General features: G+C 36.0%; 1 protein-coding gene across 4 annotated transcripts in view; it reads right to left on the minus strand.

Annotated features, from left to right (window-relative positions):
* Nucleotides 1-20,401, minus strand: part of LOC113236497 — a 76,529-nt gene that overhangs the window by 21,394 nt on the left and 34,734 nt on the right. For all 4 annotated transcript variants that reach the window (XM_026472600.1, XM_026472599.1, XM_026472598.1 and 1 more), the window contains exons 24-29: nt 19,281-19,346; nt 17,247-17,381; nt 11,771-11,893; nt 6,567-6,671; nt 5,258-5,347; nt 3,568-3,672 (exon numbers count right to left, since the gene is read on the minus strand). In XM_026472600.1, the coding sequence (XP_026328385.1) occupies nt 3,568-3,672; nt 5,258-5,347; nt 6,567-6,671; nt 11,771-11,893; nt 17,247-17,381; nt 19,281-19,346 (624 nt within the window). The remainder of the gene's footprint in view (nt 1-3,567; nt 3,673-5,257; nt 5,348-6,566; nt 6,672-11,770; nt 11,894-17,246; nt 17,382-19,280; nt 19,347-20,401) is intronic.

Raw genomic sequence — 20,401 nt, forward strand, 5'->3', positions numbered from 1 at the left:
TATGGCACTCATTTCTACATCCAAGATGGCGGGCACGATTTTTCAAATAATGGCAAGTTGGGTATCGTTTTCGAGGTATTTGGGGGTGCTCATTACGAATATTGCTTTTATTTGAACTGTCGTGTTTTAGATTTAGAAATGAGTCCCATATTTGTATTGAACATTCCCAAACATCTCGAAAACGATACCCAACTTGCCATTATTCGAAAAATCGCGCCCGCCATCTTGGATTTAGAAATAAGTGCCATATTCGAAACCTAAAACCGAAAATGCCATAAGCAAACATTAAAGAAAATAACTGTTAAAATAGATTAAAAAATCGCTTAAGAATGCTCCCCTTTTAAGAAAATAAAATATTTTAATATAAAATATTTCGCTTGAGTTACGAAAAGAAAGACATATAATAAGCTATCAAAGTTGTACTGGTGGTGCCAACACTATAGTAGAAACAAATATATACTGTAAATTTGTTGCAATATGTGCTCCAATTCAAATAAAATTAATATGAATAATTATTCAATAAAGCATGAACGCAGAGCCGTTAAAAGTATTATAAAATAATTAAGTGTCCCAATCACTTACAGGAGTTAACGAAAACATTTAATGTTTATTCGAGTAAATATTAGTTCAAAATGCGCAAATAAATCGAAATTACAGGCACCACTAAAATTTACGTAATATAATTATTTTGATACAGAATGGTAAAATGGGGAGAAAAAAAATTCGTTACTTTGCAACACTTTCGTATCTTGTTGCCGCGAAATTATTTTTCTGTTTTAGTGAATATTTACATAAAAATATGAGTTGAAACGCATTACTTACTTGTGGAATGCGATGTTAGTGTCTATTTTGTTTGTCTGTTGTATTTTTACACCCATTTACCGCACATTTCGTCATTTTTAGCAAAAAATTTTGGAGCTGTTCGCGGTGCAATATGACCTTGAGCACTAACAGCCCGCGCGCTCCTGGGACGCGTTTGGAACCCTCTAACTTGCCTCACTTAGCGTGTGCGGGCTAGGTTTCTATGCGTTATTATTCTAAGCTCGCATGTTATAACCATCTTTACGCACTAATATCGTAATGTACTATTAGAAAACAATATATAGCAAAATTGAAATTACCATACGGTGTGAAAACATGATTATTAAAAATTTTCACGATAGAAAGAAAAAACACAAACTTACCAAGAAATTTTATAAGGAAACCGCTGTAGTCAATAAGTGCTTTACATACACCAATGATTTTTTTTATATCAACTGTATACGATAGTATACGATATACTATACGTGTGGTAGATACGTAGCGTTTTGGGTTGTACTTTGTTCTTGATATATCTAAATGAACTGCCCAAAATATGTAAAGAAGATTGCACTTTATTTGCAGATGGATTACAATCATATTATCTTGTGAAAATGAGGAAGAATTACAGGACAAATTAGATAAGACACTAGAAAACCTAATAAAATGGCTAAACTCTCACAATTTGGAATTGAATATATAAAAAAATGTAAACGTATTCAGTTTAGACCGTACCAATAAATATATAATACGAGTATCAATATAAAAATACAGAACTAAAAACAGAAACTACAGCGACCCTACGCGGTATTGAATTAGACTCAACTATGAATTGGAAATCTCATGTACAAAAATTAACTGGTAAATTGTCTTCATTTATTTATGCGTTGTACAACCTCAAAAAGGTTATAGATTTTAAAACAGCTCTATCTGCGAACTATGCCTTTATTCACGCAAGGTTCTCTACGGGATAGTTTTATGGGGAAATTGCGTTGAGATTGACCACTTATTCTTACTACAAAAGATATGTATAAGAATACTTGCTAATTTAAAAAAAAAACACAAGATTTTGACACTAACCTCAGTTTACATTCTTGAGTGTAGTAAATTTGTAAAGAAATATAATCATTTTTTCTCACCTGTAAAGACTCTGAAGCGTAGCAATAGAGGTTTACACATGTTGAAGCATCCTTTCAGTACTCTAGGTATATACCATTCAGGGCCCCACTTTATGGTAATTCAAATGTATAATGCGATCCCAATAAATATAAAAACACAAGACACACATAAGGCCTTTGTAACCCATCTAAAGAGCTATCTACAGAGCAAAAGCTTTTTATTCACTAAAAGAATACTTTTTAGAAAAGAGTGCTTATAAACGAATTACCAAGTTTATAATTTGTAAAGTATGTCAAATAGACAGACATAAGTGTATCAGAAATGAGACCTAAATGTAAAATGAATTAATAATATTTATTGTTGATATTGCCTAAAATTCTGTTTAGTTTTTTGTTATTAATAATTCTTAATTTTATTTAAATAATGTAGAATTTTCCTATTGAATTGTTTTTAATTTTATCCTAATAATCTATATGTTTTAGTAAAGTAAGGACATAGTGCCCTCAGAATGTTGCAGTGTCCCCACGGGGTGTTACATTTCAACATCGAGTATATAACCAGAAATAGAGACGAAATAAGGGCCATATATTCCCGGTAACACATTAGCGATACAGCTCTTATATAAATATCAACTCCCATTTGCACTGAAATATAGACAGGCCAACTACTGACCTGTGTGAACGTCTCCGTACATTTCAAAAAATATTCTGTATTTATTGTAATAAAGATAATATATCTAATAATGCCGTGCTGTTCTATTTGGTGGTGTGGGAAAAACAGCAAAACATCTAATTACAAAACAAACGGAATCACATTTCATCGGTAATAAAATATTAAATGTGTAATTTTCGTCCATTATAGCAAAGATCAAGTTAACTGGTCGATTTGAAGTGAATAAGTTGACGACACCCATTGACGACACCCGTCAATTGTTTCGAACTCGGGTTGGCCAATCGGAGCGCTGTTCTCACAGTAATGGTAAATGGTAAATAGTTTTCAAAAAAATTAAATTACATTTCGTCTCTATTTCTGTTCATATACTAGATGCATGTCAAGTACCATTAGCATAAGAACACCTGTTATATAACCATGTAACTTGCAAATAAAGAATATGAATATGAATACATTTTCAAAAGTCTTTTTTAATTTCATTTAAAAAAATAAATTCTGAAATAAAGCCAGTGTCCCTGCTGTTCGACTCAAGCAAAATGAGCAAAATGAACCATATTACTACGGGGAAAAAATCGAGTTCAAGCTGAAGAAATATTGATTCTTAAAGCGGGCATTGTATCATGCTTCACACAGGTGCAAGAAGTAATTTTTATGGGGCCTGCGCAAATCACATGGAAGGCTTTGGATATTAAATTCATTAATGTATATGTTACGCTATTACAATTGAAATAAAGTATAAATTTCAATGCTCTAAGACCGAATATTTAAGATCGCGCGTCACGATGGGAGGCGCCAGCATGCGGCGGAATCTAAAGACTGAACCTGAATGAGCTTGAATCTTTTCGACAGCGTAGACGTTTGCGGTCTCAGCAGTGTCCGCTTAGGGCATAAAATCCTCTTCGATGCTCTCCCTCGCCCTCCGCAGGTTTGCACAGGCCTTACGGGCAATAGAACTGGTGTGAAAAAATGTTATTTCACCTGTTTTGTTTCTCTTCTTGTTACACACGCAGCAGTGCTGCATGCTGACGTAGTTGTACGGCGGGGTCAGCACCATCGCCGACGTCTGGCATAAATCCTTTTCGCCTTTGGAAAACAATAATGAGAATTCAAACTCTGTCCACTTATTCTTTTATCTGGTTTATGCTGGTCTATCCTTTGATCTGTTTTCTTATTCTATAAACATGTTCATGTCACAAAACGCGCATACTTTCCAATTCCTATGGATATGTACACGAGCCTGAAACTTTTTTTTCACTGTTGTACTTTAATCTATTATAATTTCATAAACTAGGTACTTATATCACAAAGCGGCTCTTGTTAGTTCCGAAGCAAAATTGTATTACCTATGGTACTCTCTAATGAACTGGAAAATTTCATTATTGTATACACAGAACCATAATGACTAAATAATGTCTTATTTTTGCTAACTAAAGTATCAAATATGACTTTACTCAAACGCTCAACTCTATACTGCTTCCTGATAGGTTAATATATAAGCGGTACTTGGCCAATCACGTACACTTCTATCTCTTTGGTTTGTTGTTTTGTAGCGTTTGCTTGGCCTTCGTTTGAATTTGTTGTCGTGGATTGTGAATAAATAATCTTTAAGTTTCATTATTTTAATTTATTCGACGAAAAAGTATTGTATGCAATCATTACATAATTAGGTCTTAAAATCTCGTACATTAAGAACGACTTTAAGAACGTCGTTACTGCATAAAATACTATTAAAAATGTCTTGCCTTACCTTGGAACAAATCGACCAAATGTAAAAAAAAACAAGTTGTAGGTATATTTATGATGCAAAAAGGTCAATTAAAAGAATATTTTTGTTAAGTAGCATTACCTTATTTTATATTAAGGAATACCGTTTAATATGATCTTTTAAAAAAAGAAACATAGTTGAAACTGCCGACGCGATTTATTATATTTGCATTTTTTAAACCCACGCACTTAAAGCTCCACACTAGGGAAAACCTGTATCGCGGGTGCCATGTACACACATAGTAATATATCACATATTCAAAATGTGATCTATGTCGTTGTTTAAAAGTTTTCGCAGTATAACGTAAATGCAGCAGTACTTTTGTCGCATAGCCGTGAGATACCCTGTATACTTATTTAGTTTCCTATAGTACTTACAACTTGTTACGGGTTAGGCTACGAGGCGTTCCGGTTTTGAAGGTGAAGTTACAGGTAAGTGGGACTTTTCAACTCATGTCTCAGGGTGATGGGCACAGTGGCAGTGCCCCTTAGATCTTTGCGATTTAAAGCTCTGAGTGACACTGCAACTGTTACGGACAGACGTGTAGCTTACCAACAGGAGCACGCCTTGTTCGTACCATCACTTAGTGTCATAAAAAAAGGTGAATGATGAACTCTACAGTGCAGTGGAATTTCTTTCGTAGAAATTGTTATTTTTAATTGACGTTGTATTTTGACAATACTTATTTATTTATATTCTTTTTTTAGATATACTTTTTTAGTTTTATATTAACCTGTTATTGTTTATATCAACCGATCGTAATATTTGTCTCTTGACATTGTATTGCAAATTATCGTAATGTTATGACATTGATAATATTAAATTAATCCACTACTCCGAAAAGGCTTATTTATAACACCAGTGAATTAGAAACCGCGATATAAACATATGACAAGGACGCACCTTGAGCTGTTGATCTGTAAGATTTTGGTTCCATCAGCTTGGTGGGATGGGCCGGAATAGGTTCGGCCGTGTCACACGAAGTTTCATACACTGAAAATAGTAATTCTAAGTCACAATAAAATAAATAGTATTATATGGACATATTGTGTAGGTCACACACGCTATGGTGTACCGCTTTTCCGTACTCAGGTAGGTATTCTTGAGTAGACCGCAGCGTATAGAACCTGCATAAAATAATAGATTAATTATACTTTTGAACTTTCGCGTTGCACTGGATTGCCAATCAGCCCGTGACCACGGCCATTGCCATTGCCGAAACTCGATGATCAAAGTTGCTCCATCTGCTCAGCGCCTAAGAGTCCGCCTATTCCGTGCATCAACGCCTACTCGTCCTCGGGGCGTAAGGTAGTCACTTTTTTTTTAGTTCGTGACGTATGCGACCTCCTTCATTGTCATCCCACCTTTTTCACGCTATTTGCTGGTTCCTGGACACTTATTTTCGAAATTTGAAATTGTTCTCGAATTCTTTGTCTTCATTATTCTTCATTGACTTACAATTATATGGACGTCGGGTCCGCGCTAAAAAGTGTCCGCACTTTTAAGGCGCTAAAATCGTATACAGAGCGCGACACTCCGCTTTAGTCTTCATTTGTTTTACTGACAGCGCGATACTGCGATGACATTACAATTTAAATTTCGAATAGGTTGACTTGGGATATTTTTTTCGTGGTTTTTGTATTAGACCCGTCGTCCATTATTCTTACGTTTTGGTTCTTTCCGTCTCCACTCACATCAAAATCTCGAAGCGAAAGGACGTGTATCGAGTCATCATGTAAAACCTCACGTAATTTAACTGATTTTAAAGCCTGGGCTGTCTTGGTTTGGGTCTGTTCCCGCTCTTTTCCTCTTATTTATACTTAATGTCATGTTTATCTTTTTAATAACATAGCCAATAAGAAAATTGTACCAATTTATGGACCCTGTTGTCTGAATTAAAGACAAAATAAATAATTTTATGTGAACCGAGCCTTCTATTTATTTTAGCCGAGAGTAGGCTACATATGTCCATACTCTAAATATGTCCAGGAATAAGAGCTACCACTGAACCTTTAAATTTGTAAGGACAGGCCGTATCGGGTACTCATTTGTAAATATCACATCAAGAAAAATTTATCTCCACCTACGTATGTATACCCGTATTAGCTTACCGTAGCACTATGGTCCGTATCGCGTGGGAGGAAAGTTGCGTTTATAATAACCACTAAAACGGAATATGTCGTCTATTTAATAAAAATATACATTAATATACCCTTAGGTAGAATTTCCTTGGTGTTGTTTGATATGTGTCGGGGCGCAGACGGACCTCGGCTCTCTGGTGACGCATTTGAACTCCATGATGTAATCCTTAGGTTATCTGGATCATAATTTTACAAAAATTATCATAAAAATGGAAGTAAATTAATTTGCAACTCCGCGAACCCAGTGAAGGTTAAATCGTGCAAAATGGCTGCGCTTGCGTTGAATATTACCATAGAATTAATAAAATATATATTTTTGATTTTCTGTACAGGTTTGTAAATTGAAACTTCATTTCCGCAAAGTAACGCCTGAATCTATTAGTTAAACAATATCATGTTTCGAAGACTGTACAGTATTATTTAGGATGGCTTATAGATTTTCGATAGTAATTATATTTGGCATGTTTCTGTAACAGTCAAGTGATTATAAAACGCGGACTTTGAAATTGTATACTCATAACGACTATCAATTGTGTAATGTACACACTAGGTGTATATACCAGTTTTTCGTCCGAAATAATTACTGTCAATTAAGGAATACTCGACCAAATCTAAACACAATGTCGAGTACGAAGTTTCATTCACATCATGCGTCTTGTAATTTAATCGAGTATTACTTATTTGACAGTAATTGTTTTGGACGGATGTCGGATGGAGAGCGGCAGTAGAACGGAAGTAGAGAATAAAATAATAACATTTTTAAAGGTATGGCATATGACGAAATAAGTACAAGTCAGAATTATTTTAATCTCATTTTAGGAACTAATATAGTTATTTTTGATACAAGTGCGGAAAGTTAGTCATAATTCACGAGTCTCGAGGCATCTTGGCCCGAGCCAGAGGCGAGACAAGTGAAAATGACAAATCCGCATGTGTATCAAACAACGTTTTTTAATACATTTGCGAAAAACCTACATTGAAAGTAAAATAAAACAGTATTTAAAAAAGTTAATGAAAAAGGCGGGAATGTAAACGATGAAAAAAATTAGTACTTTTTTGGCCGACTTTTTTCAATATGGCAACTGTTGCTAGTAGTCAGCCACATTAAAATTACTATTTTATATTACTTTATTTTCTACATAATCGCTACTAAGGAGCATTTACTTCATACATAGGTGTAAAAATGCGGTCTCTCCATAGATACAGTATAGTAATGACGAATGACTTACGTCACAAAGCACATAAATATGAAATAAATATACAATCTCTTTAGTTCTATGTTTAAGACTTAAAACAACAGTAAATTTAAAAAAAACTGGAAAAGTAAAAAGCACTAGTGCGAGAAATCCAACTTTTCGCACGATTTGTAGTGCGAAAAATACCACCTTTTGAGCAACTGTATTAAAAACGTAATAAAAACTTTAGGAAATGGACATAAAACTAAAATATATAAGGAGCTTAATATAGTAACGTAAATAAATAATGTATTGGCCCAGATTACCCAATAGTTACTGCATAACAGATACATCACTCTCATACAAAATCGAAAATACCTACGGTATAATACCCTACTAAATCTGAGTAATGACACCATGCGCTTACTACGAGGACAACTGTATTAAAAAATATTTATTAATAATTCGCATTTTACTTTACGTTTTCTTTTATCGTCTACGATAATACGAGCTTCTTAACAATCATACATACATACATACATTAATAAGTTCTTAAACATTTTAGTTGTCAACGGTACTTAGTGCCAATAAACTTTAATTGAAACAGTCCTCAAATAGGTTTGGAGTTATGGATTACAACTGTGGGGATCAGCAAGTATGTCAAACTTGGAGATATTACAGAGGTTCCAAAATAGTGTACTCAAAACTCTGGCGAATGCTTCATGGTTCACAAAAATGGCTGATATTCATGATTATGCGAAAATCCCTACTGTCAAACAGGAGATGAGTAGCATGACAAAACCCTATAAGCCTATAATGAGAGAATCTCACGACATGAAAACAGGCTTGCACAAGCTCTGAACGAATCTCTAAGAACAGACGATTGAAGAGGCGCCACATGTGGGGCTAAAGGGATGAGAAATTGGTAAGTTGAAGGCAGTCTAAGGCGATTATCACAGTGCACCGCGACCCGCGACGGAGCGCGGAGCTGCGTTTTTTAACATTGTACTGAAATACCTCAGTTTGTATGGAAAACACGCACGTCAAACACTCTGAGAAGGCTTCTCCGCGGGAGCGCGGCGAACCGCAGGGTATATGGCACGCTCCGCATTACCGCGCAGAGTTTTGAGCTTAAGGACATGTTCAGTTTTCTACAATAGATCGCGCCGTCGATAAATTTATATTTGAATTCAAAATCTACCAAATTTGTCTTCATATTTTCTTTAAATCTTTGTAATGAAATTATCCATTTATCGATCTGGTTCGTAATAAGGGATGTATCTAATATCTTCGGTGACAGTATAACTGCAGCGTCCTGAGTGAGTTCTGTATTATTAACCATTCTTATTAAAGAAGGATATCGGCTACATACAATCACTACGGTGATCAACTGCGAAGCGATTATTTCAAGAGACGCGGGGCCGCTAGACCGCTGACCGTCGCGGGGCGCGGTGCAGTGTGATAATCTCCTTACACAGGGCGGGCGAGCCTAACACGCTAAATAGATCATAACAAAACAACTGCTCATGGTCCATGGTCCGATAGCATGTTGCAAAAAGCATTATAAAAAAATGAATCGGGTGCAAACAACCGATATCAGGGATAGATGGCACGGTTCACAAATAAAATATTGTGTCCAAGTTACCAGTAACTAAGTTCACTAAGTTTTCTTTTGTTGTGGCTTAACTTCATGCCTTTTGACCATAGTATTATACAAAATAATTTCATCTAAACTTTTGTCATGTTATAAACCACGGCATCAATCTGCTTCTACGAAGGCTCTTGTAGTTTAATATTATATATATATTAAAACACCGAACATATTTAATTCTATTATTTATAACAAATTTCAAACTGGAATATCTTTAATACCAGACTTCTAAGTAAACCCGAAACCAAAATTGTTCAGAAATTTTAAGTCTATACTTCCACATATTTTTCATAAACAGACGCATACAAATTATTGTTCATTTATTATACATCCCGTATTGTTGTGTCTAATTATTTTCATCTATTCCAAAACACCCAGATATAGTATTTTTTCACAAAACTGTAAGATATTATAAGAATGGGAACTTGGTAAAATATTATTTGTTTGCAATAAATGTTTAGCGAAATTGAATATGCCTAAGCGAAGACACATATTCTATCATATCATATCATATCATATCTAGTGGTAAAGTCACGCCCAGTTTAACCTTTAAACAGGGTTTTTGTAAAATACTTACAAACAAAGAAAGAAGAGAGTTTTAAGAGTTCGTCCAGTGAAGTACTGCCACCCTACCGCCTATTTCTGCCGTCAAGCAGTATTGTTAACATTACTGCGTTCCGATTTAGAAGGGTAAGGGTGCCAGTGAAATCACAGGCACATTAGACTTGAAAACTTATGTCTCTGGGTAACGGGCGCAGTGGCAGTGCAACTGTCAGATCTTTGCGATTTAAAGCTCTGAGTGGAAATATCCCCTAGTTCGCCACTATACAGGACTTGACACTGGAGATAATAATAATCGGTTGTCACTACTCAAAGTATATTGAGAGAATAACGCCTTGAATTGGAGTAATAGCAAAATCAACCATTAAAATAATTGCTCCTAATTTAAAGTTAGGCGCTATTTATAAAAATGAATCTGCATGCGTAAACAACCACCCTTAAAAGTGGATGATTTTCTTCAAAATGAAATGGGACCACTATGGTTCAGAAATATCGGAGTTATCGCGTATCATACACAAAAAAAAGAACATACAGTCGAATTGAGAACCACAGTTAAAATAAGTTAACGTGATCGACTTTTCGTAACTTACCCTAAAGATGCATGGCTGAATCATTAAACAATTTCAATATTACATCCTCAAAAATATCTCAAAAAATTATTTTGTCAGTTAACGACGTTTTAGTTATAAATAGCCAAAATAAATAATGTTATTTTTAATGCTTTTATATTGTTGATGCAGTAAACTTTCTACCGTACTACAATATTATGTTTCTTTTTTTCATTATAGAAAGTGAAGACCAAAACAATGATGTAAAGTCCAATTAATTTACTTCCATTTTTATAACATGGATTTTCCGCAAAGTAGCGTCTTTATTGCTGGATAAAAACAGGCGAATATTATTTTCATATTTGACATTCAATATACGTAATTTTTTAATGCTCTATATTATAGATGTAGTAAACGTTCTACCGTACTACTACACCATTTTTTTAATAAGTGAAAACCTTAGAATAATAACGCAAAACCTAGTCCGCACACGCTAAGTGAGGCAAATTGAAGCGCGCTCAAAGGGCCTACACGAGAGGGCGGGCCTTCAGTGCTCAAGGTCACCTTGCACCGCGAACAGCTCCAGAATTTTAGCTAAAAATGACGAAAAGTGCGGTAAATGAGTGTAAAAATACGTCAGACAAACATAAAATAGATACTAACATCACATTCCACAAGGAAGTAACGCGTTTCAACTTGTATTTTTATATAAATATTCACTAAAACCGAAAATTAACCTACTACTAAAACTAGCCTACATGAATTTGATTTTTGCCTCACTTGTGACAGTTCGTTAGATATGAAACTATCATTCTATGCGTTATTATTCTAAGGTGAAAACCATAAAAATGATATAAATTCCAGTTAATTTACCTCTATTTTTATTAAAATGGACTTCCGCAAAGTAACGCCTGAATCTATTAATTACTTGATAAAAACAGACGAACATTATTTTATATATGAATATATGTTATTTGTTAATGCTCTTAATATTGATGTTGTAGACTTTCCACCGTGTGACTATATTTTTTTTCATTGCAGAAAGTGAAGACCAAGGATCTTAATTCCAGCCAAAGAATGTTGAGTACAGCTTGGTTAACTAAGTTTCACCACGGCTTAGTGGAGCGCCAGGGGAGACGCAATTTGTCTGTTACTCGTCGCGCCCTACCTAATGGCCCGTCTACACGGTAATGCTTTTAACAGCATACACGCATACAGATACAAGCGCGAATTCGGTTTGAGTAAATTTACTTGCGGTGAAGCTCGACTATGTAGCCAGGCCTTAAGGTGCAGACGTGTCTAAAGTGTATCGCATTAGTAAACATAAGAACAGAACGTACCTATCTCTTCACATTTCTGTTTGTGCATGCTCTGTTTATGACAATTATCCTTTTGCACACTCACGTCCATCAAGGAGTTGTAATGCGTTAGGCACCGGGGTCGTTGGTACACGAACACGCAATCTGGATCAAAAAATTTTTTATAAGACAATAATAGTGATTTAGCTACTTTTTACCAAATTTTGAAGATATCACAATGCTGTAAGTTTGCCTCGGATGAAAAAAGGTGTTCTCAGCTTTATATTCTCGTAGAGTAAGTGAAAGTGCATTTACCCTTTAGGTCATTCTGCGACTTCTGTGTATGAACCAGTGGTATTGTTATTTGAAGAGATCAGAGGTAGTTAAGGCTACCAAGCATTTAGCAATCTAACAACAGTTGAAGAAATCGTAATGATATAAGTCTGCCTTAGATGAAAAAGGTGTTTTCAATAGAGTAAATGAAACTGCTTTTACTCCTTAGAAAATTATGTGACTTCTGTATATGAACCGGTGGTATTGTTATTTGAAGTGATCAAAGGCAGTTTAGGCTACCAAGCATTGAAGAATTTATCAACTGTTGAAGAAATCACAATGCTATAAATTTGCGTCAGATGAAAAAAAGATGTTTTCAACCTTATATCCTCGTACAGTAAGTGAAACTGCTGTTACTCTTTAGAAAATTCTGTTCCTTCTGTATATGAACCAGTGGTATTGTTATTTGCAGATATCAGAGGTACTTAAGGCTATCAAGCACTTAAGAATCTATCAACTGTTGAAGAAATCACAATGCTCTATAAGTTTGCCTCAGATGGAAAAGGTGTTTTCTACTTTGTAGGTATTATTGTAGAGTAAGTGAAACTGCTTTTACCCTTTAGGAAATTCTGTGACTTGTGTTTATGAATCAGAATCTAGTGTTGTTATTTGAAAAGATCAGAGGCAGTTTAGGCTATCAAGCATTAGGATGCCTTTCCACCAGAGATGTGCGATGTAGCGAGGCGGTGCGTGGATGTGTGGTGGCGCTGTGAAACGGTGTGATCGTTTCCACCAAAGCTGTGCGAGGTAGAGCTATGCGCGGGCGGTGCACGGTGTGATGGGGTGAGCGGTGGCGATATGTCAGTGTCAGTTAGTGTCATACTTTCAGTAGCTCGAGTACCCGCAACCCTCGCACACATCTCTCGCTATTTTGTATGTACAAATACTTAGTTCCGCTAACCCTTTTCCACCGGAGCTGCGCAGGGCGAGGCTAGGAAAATAAAGTAATCATATTGGTGGATTTTTTCTCGCACACTCACTCATCTCTGGTGGAAAGGCAGACTAAGAAGGTTAACAAGCTGGTGTCTATCGAGTTTTTAGATTTTTGTTATTGCTGCACATTGAAATTGAAACTACTTTTTCTGCCTTAAATTGCGTATATTTGTTTTTTCAAACAAACCAACGTTTTGGGGTCTTTACAAGTTCCAAATGAAGGTTTCCGAAATAAAGTGAAGAGCTCGAAACTTTGGTTTGTTTGAAAAAAAAAGAAAAATATAAATAAATATATATTTAGATCCGAAAAAATTTCATTTCTTAAGTTGTTATCTAATTGTAAATCACTATTGAAAAATTATCACACAGTTTTCTAGTGACGTTATATTTACAACTTATAGAACTCCAATATAATGATCCTGAAGACATTGCAGACAATATATAGTAAATAGGTAAATATATAGTAGCAGTACTGCCACCTATTTCTGCCGCCAAGCAGTAATGTGAGCATTACTACGTTCCGGTTTTGAAGGAATCGGAACATATATGAATCGGATGCTAAATGTTGATGTGCTAGAGGTGCTGGTGAAATTATAGGCACATGGGACTTGTCAACTTATGTCTAAGGGTGACGGGGCAAGTGGAAGTGTCCCACAGTTCTTTGCGATTAAAAGCTCTGAGTGACACTGCAACTGTTATGGACAGGCGTGACTTTCCACCAGGCGCACGACTTGTTCGCCCTGTCACTTGGTATCATAAAAAAAGTAGCAAAATATCTAAATCTTTGGTTGGTAGACCCAGTTTCCACAAGAAAGGAATTCTTAAAATTTGGCTTGGCGCACTGAAGTTTTGTTAATAAAAATATAAGTTGATCTCCATTTCACCTGAAGGATAGTGACGGTGAGGTCGACGCTGGAACTTGCACACCTGAATGATGCCTATTCACTTTCGCCTTGGAAAAGACCCAAGCCGTTCCATACCGCTCGCCATATAAATGTGGAAGCGAATGCTTCGTGCGAATCCTTGGAATGTCAACAGCACAGTGATCGAACCCAAAACTACGTCTTGTTCCCCGGTGATGGAAAGGGGAGAGCGGAATTAAAACATGATTCACTAAGAAAGCTTCACCACAATTTGAAACATGACATTTTAGGACTAAATACAAGAAAAGTGGATGTTTAATTTAGACCAAAAGACTCTTCCTATTCCAAAAACCACAACAAGTTTGTATATTCGAGTACGGGGTTAAAAGCTTTGTTGTTAAATAAATATCAGGCGTATACAAACGCGTTGTTGTTTGTTGTATACGAACTGTCAACATGTCAAGATATACAGTGTTTTATTTAAACAGACGCCATCACTTCGTAAAACCACATATAGTCTCGCAGTGTTTTCGGCACGCGTAATGTGTGTTTAGGATTGAATATTCCGAATAACTCTAGCTTTTATTGGATTTGTCGTTCTGCTGGTACTTACCCGATAACATTGAGTGTTACATCCTGTTATATTTAGTTTATTATTATTTATTTATTGAGCATTGGTTACTGAGCCATCAGCTTAAAAAGGTAACAAATGGTTAAGAAACTGAAAACGTATATACTTAAAATTAATGATAAATTTTAAAACAGACAGACATGACAATAACTATGATCATATCAATGGTACCCTCTCTGAGGTAGCTTATTGGTTTAATGCTAACAATTTATTGCGTAATGCCAAGACGACAAAATGTGTTAAATTTAAATTACCTAACGTAAAATTGACTAGTCCAAGCATAGAAATAAACGGAGAAAAGTTAGATCTTGTTAATAAAGCATTGTTCTTGGGAGTGGCCTTAGATAGTAAACTTCAATGGTTTTCACATGTATCTTCCCTGGCCAGCAGATTAAGCTCCGCTGCATACGCAGTCCGCAGAATACGTGAGCTTACCGATGTTAGTACTGCTAGACTAGTTTACTTTAGCTACTTCCGTAGTATAATGTCCCACGGGATTCTCATGTGGGGTAAAGCGGGGGATATTCAAACTATATTTGTATTGCAAAAATGAGCGATTCGTTCTGTGTACCGTCTAGGCTCTCGGGTTTCTCTCAGAGAAAAGTTTAAGGAGACTGGTATCATGACTGTGGCATCACAATACATTTACTCAAATATTTTATAAGCCCGTAAAAATATACATAATTTCAATAAGAAAGAAGATATCCACGACAAACGATAAACGAGGGTAAACGACTCTTATGGGGAACTGTATACGTTTTTACAATAAGATTCCGAAGCATATATTAAGATTAACATTTTTAAAAACACAAGTTTAAAATCTACATTAAAAATATTTTGATTGAAAAGTCATATTACAAAACTGAAGACTACGTGTTACATGTGTAGAAGGTGTTAGATGTATGGAAAGACGACACGGCTCCAGAATCCACACAAATTTGATTCAAAGTGTATTCCATAGCATTTAAGTTTATTTGAAAAGAGCAATCCCTAGAGCTTGTTGCTCGTTCTTCTCAGAGAAATCAGCGTAGTGAATGAGCAGTAGCTTAATGTAATGTAAATGTGACGTTTTCAAGTGTAAATATATTTTACCTACGAAATAAATGATCTTTGACTTTGATTCATGTAAGAACTATAACCACAAATGCCCGCCAATTTTTTTATCGTAGTAATACTTAAAGTAAAAATTAATTTGCGTTAAAAACGACGCAACAAATACGCGGCATTCCTTTTTTCTGTATTATTTAGCACTTAGGGTCGAAACACAAAACTACGATGCGCCGGCGCATCGCAGAAATCTGCGAGCTCGCACGACGCATCGCAAGAATTTGCGAATTGCTCCGCGTCGCGCATTCCTGAGATGTTAATCTTCTTTGTGTTTTTTTTTCCTATACTTTCTTATCAATAACACTCTTTTTACGATCCATGTTGTCACCTAGTTTCAAAAATACATTCAGTACGAATGATGATCATCGAAAGAATGGTTACCCGAACCATGGCAGTGAGATTTCTTGCCGCACGAAATCGCATTGCAGTAATTCGCGTCCCAGTTTTCTGGGTTGCAAATAGTAGAACTTTTGTCTAAGCAAATAGGTGAAAAAGAAAAAGAAAATGGCCTCAAAATCGTATTGTTTTACTAATACCACAGTGTAAAGAACATACAGTAGTACATCGCCTTTGAAATCTCGCGAAATGCCGCTTTCGTCTAGACTTTACGTCATACCGCAGGGTTGTCACGATGTGTTCTTTTTATTTACTTTGTTGGGATGGATGTCCTACTACTATGGCCATATTGGGAATAAAAAAAAGATGATGATGTGGGGCTTTCTCATAAGCTGTTTTATAGTATGTGCAGTAGTTGTAGTGTATAGTATACAGCGAAACGGACGCGGTTGGTGGCGAGTATTTGAGTATGTACCGAGAGCTGTGAAGTTATCGAGCAGCAGCGAAACCGAACAGGCTGGCACGGGTGCGCTCGGGCGGCACACTGAACCACGGCACGTTTGCGCGAAACGAGCCACCACGGGTCGTCGGAAGCCGCCTTTACGTTTTAAGCTTTCAACGGTTTCTTACAGGTTTTTTAACGGTCGATCTAACATGTTTTATTTACATACATTAGCACTTTACCGGCCACACCTACTCTCGCTAAAAAAATATGTCTAATTTGTTGAAATTTTAATGTTAATATTCGTTTTCATGTCCCCATGTACTCTTCTTCGTAGCCTTTCTAAATGTAAATTTTTTAATTTGATTTATTACACCAACACACATTCACAATCATTATTTTCACTTACAGTTACACTTACATGTATATTAAAATCCGCACATGCACTTACATATTCAATAGGTTACTTTTGATGCACTATTCACACTATATTACAATTATTATTTTAAAGAACAATTTCCTTAAAAGTTTGTTAGATCTTTCATTACAAAAAAGCTTCTAGATTTACTACCTCTCATTGGTTCTGACTGAAAACCAGCGCCTTAGGGAACTCAGGCATATGCTGGGTCCGTGCCATTTCACTACAATGACAAAAATGTTTCACTTTTCCTGTTGTATTCAATCTGTATTTGTGTCATACTAGTGAATAAAGTGTTTATGTTCTTGAAGCAATTTTATTAATGAATTTAAGGTGTTATTTACTTATTTCGTTTTCTTTAATACAGGCGATCGTACAATCGTCGGCATAGAGCATCATTGGGTGATGGAATGCTTGATGTATGTCATTTATGATAAAGCATATATTACAATTACCTGTGCCATATCTATCTTGGGAGCAACGCAGCGGCGGTAGGAAGCAACGCGAAGTGTATGTGTACGTTGACTTGAACTGCTTCAGACATATTGAATTGGACTCCAAAAGTTTCTTCGAAGACCCCATGTTCACAGCTAAAAAAACATAGACAGGCAATATGCGGTGTGACTTTCATACAATATTGCTTACTTAGTCCAAGCTTGGGTTTTATTCTAGTTTTATGGAACTTGATGATTGTATGGTTAACCTATATAAAAACAACAGAGACACACCTTTAACGTTCCACATAATTTTTCGCTGCTCGAATAGTGTCAAAGTATGTCCCTAAACGGGATGATGTTCATAGGATTCCCAGCTTTAAGTCAATTACATAAGAACTTTGAATAATTTCGTTTTATTATTATATCCAATTAATATTGTATTGTCTTAGAAGTAGTAATAATAAAAATAAACGCACACACTCATAGCCCCGCACTAGGAAAACCCTGTATCGCGGGTGCCATGGCCTTACACACAGACAACCACAAATTACACCCAAACTCACGAGAGAAATAAATATAGGCTATAGACAAATATTTCTCTCTGCCCGGGAATCGAACCCAGAACCTCTGCATGTCAGTCTAGCATGGTAACCATTTGGCCACAGAAGCAGTTGTAATGTATTAGATATGTGATATTATACTGAGTTTTGTTAGCAGTAGAGCTCCTTGTGATAGAGTTCGTCCAGGTAAGTACTGCCAGCTTACAAACGGAATATACGGGTATGTTAATATTATTTTCACCTCACTAGCTCGGAAAGGCTTTCTTTCGCATTAGAAATCTGCGCACAAAAGCATTTTTTGCACGCTATCGTGGTAAATGTTTTTGAATTTCGAACTTGACGATGGACCGTGGTGCACCTATTTATTTCGATGAAAAAAAAAAGATAATGAAACGTTTAACTACGCGATTTGTCGTGCATTATTTATTTTTTTATGTAATATAAATCCGTTGGTATATTTAATTCTTATTATTGTGGACATTAAATTGACAATGATAACTAATTGTGTTTATAAATTATTTTAATTCGTCGAAGAACTAAAATGATCTCAATACCAAAACCAAAGTTATTTGTAAAACAGTTCACCAATCGGGTACTGTAATTTACTGGTAACTATAGTTACCAGTGACGTTCGACCGAAAGTGAACGTATTGACAGTTACTGGTAGCTATGGCTACCTAAGCTATGGCTGACTGTTCAATGGATGGCCCATTTGCCTGTTGAGTTGCCAGGGATGGATGGCCCTTATTTTGTCTCTATTTCTCGTTATATACTCGACGCCTACCGCTTAAGTGAGTCGGTTCCTGAGACAGATGCGCGGTGCGGGAGTGACAGTTTACGCAATAGTCATATCGCGCTGCACACGGGATAATTTCAATAAGATTTTTGCAACGATATTCAATAACAAGTTGATGAAAAAAATACCTACCAAATTAGTCAATTTTTGTTATGTAAAACGATAATAAAAAAACCATTTCATTGTTAATTGAAATGAATAGACAAGCCATTTGGCACTTTTTTCTATATAGAAAATTGTCAGAAAGATCTTGTTGAAATTCTCTCGTGTGCAGCGCTCGTATTCGTTCCAAATGCGAATCTATACAAAATTTAGAAAATTCGGACCGTTGTCGTCCGATGTCGCTTGTGCACTAAGCCCAATTCGCGTCCGATAAAATACGAATATCGCTTGTACACCTAAAGATAAAATGATCCCTGTGACATCCGTGGCCGGACGGTTATCATGCCGGACTGCTACGCAGAGCTCCCAGGTTCGATTCCCGGGCTGGAAAATATTTGTATGGCCTATATTTATTTCTCTTGTGAGTTTGGGTGCAATTTGTGGTTGTCTATGCGTGTGTCCCTGGCATCCAAGACACAGGGTATCCTTAATGCGGGACTATGTTGAGTGTGTGCGTTATTATTATATTATTATTTCGGACCGTCATTTCTCGGATTCGGACATATAATATACGGACGGAATAATTAAAGTTACCTGTATGGCAGACTTCGGGGGAAGTCTGAAGCTCTAATTCTTCAAAACGTTTCGGTGTCATCGTGTCTGAAAAGATGTAATCGTTTTTATTTCACATTCTATAATCAATGGAACAGCAATTTTTTTTAAGCCCTAAACGATGGTACCCAGTGGAAGGACAGTTGCTTGTAATTTTCTGTGACCACATGTACCTTCAATTTCTACATTTGTGAATTATTATTTATACAAATTCATAAGTTTCTCATAACAGGCGTTACGACTAAAAATCGTTTAAATCCAATACAATCTGCAGTCTGCAACAAGCACAAAGAAAAATTCGTCAGATCTGCTGACTCGGTCTGTAGCTCGGTGGGTAAGAGCAACAGCCTTGGTGATAGAACAGACGCTGGTTCGAGTTCAGTCAGTTCGAAGGAAATTTTCTTTGTGTTTGTTCGAATTTGGTTAGTTTTTTTTTAAACCGTCAAGACGTTCCAACAAAACATTTAATGCCTCACAAAAATAGATTAATGATTCTTATCTAGATTAACTCTACATTTGTCTAGCCCATAGGTTCCCAAACTTTTTCGACTCACCGCCCACTTAGATAAGATAAAAAGTTTCAACTACAACAAATAATTGAAAACACATATTTTTTATATTAACATACATATAACAAGGAAAAAAAATACATATGTAGTGTAATTTATATAGATAAGTCAGCGGTGGCACCCCCTGTAGTGCGATTCATGTAAGTTCAAACTATCAAAATATCGTTGAATTTACGTAGTCGTTCGATCGAAGTCCTATCCAAAATGGTTATTCACGTATCACTTGAACGAACGTTCATATGAGTAGAATCGAAACGTAACGACTAATAAACGACATCTTGTATTGTGAAAGTCGAAAGTCTTTTGAAAGAACTGACAAAATTTTAGCAGAACACGTTTGACTTGTCGTTTAGAGTCGACTTAAGTTCGATTCATATACCAGAATACGCTCCAACGATATTTGGACCGAACGACTTTAAAATTGGACTCGTTGACGTTCACTGTCACACGTGAACACGAAAAAGCAGTTCAACGACTAAATCGCTACGATATCGTAACAGTTTGATCACGTGATTCACCCCCTGGACTGCTTCA

This window comes from Hyposmocoma kahamanoa, unplaced genomic scaffold (assembly GCF_003589595.1).
Source record: "Hyposmocoma kahamanoa isolate Upper Pololo Valley unplaced genomic scaffold, ASM358959v1 92, whole genome shotgun sequence".
NCBI classification, from domain to species: domain Eukaryota; kingdom Metazoa; phylum Arthropoda; class Insecta; order Lepidoptera; family Cosmopterigidae; genus Hyposmocoma; species Hyposmocoma kahamanoa.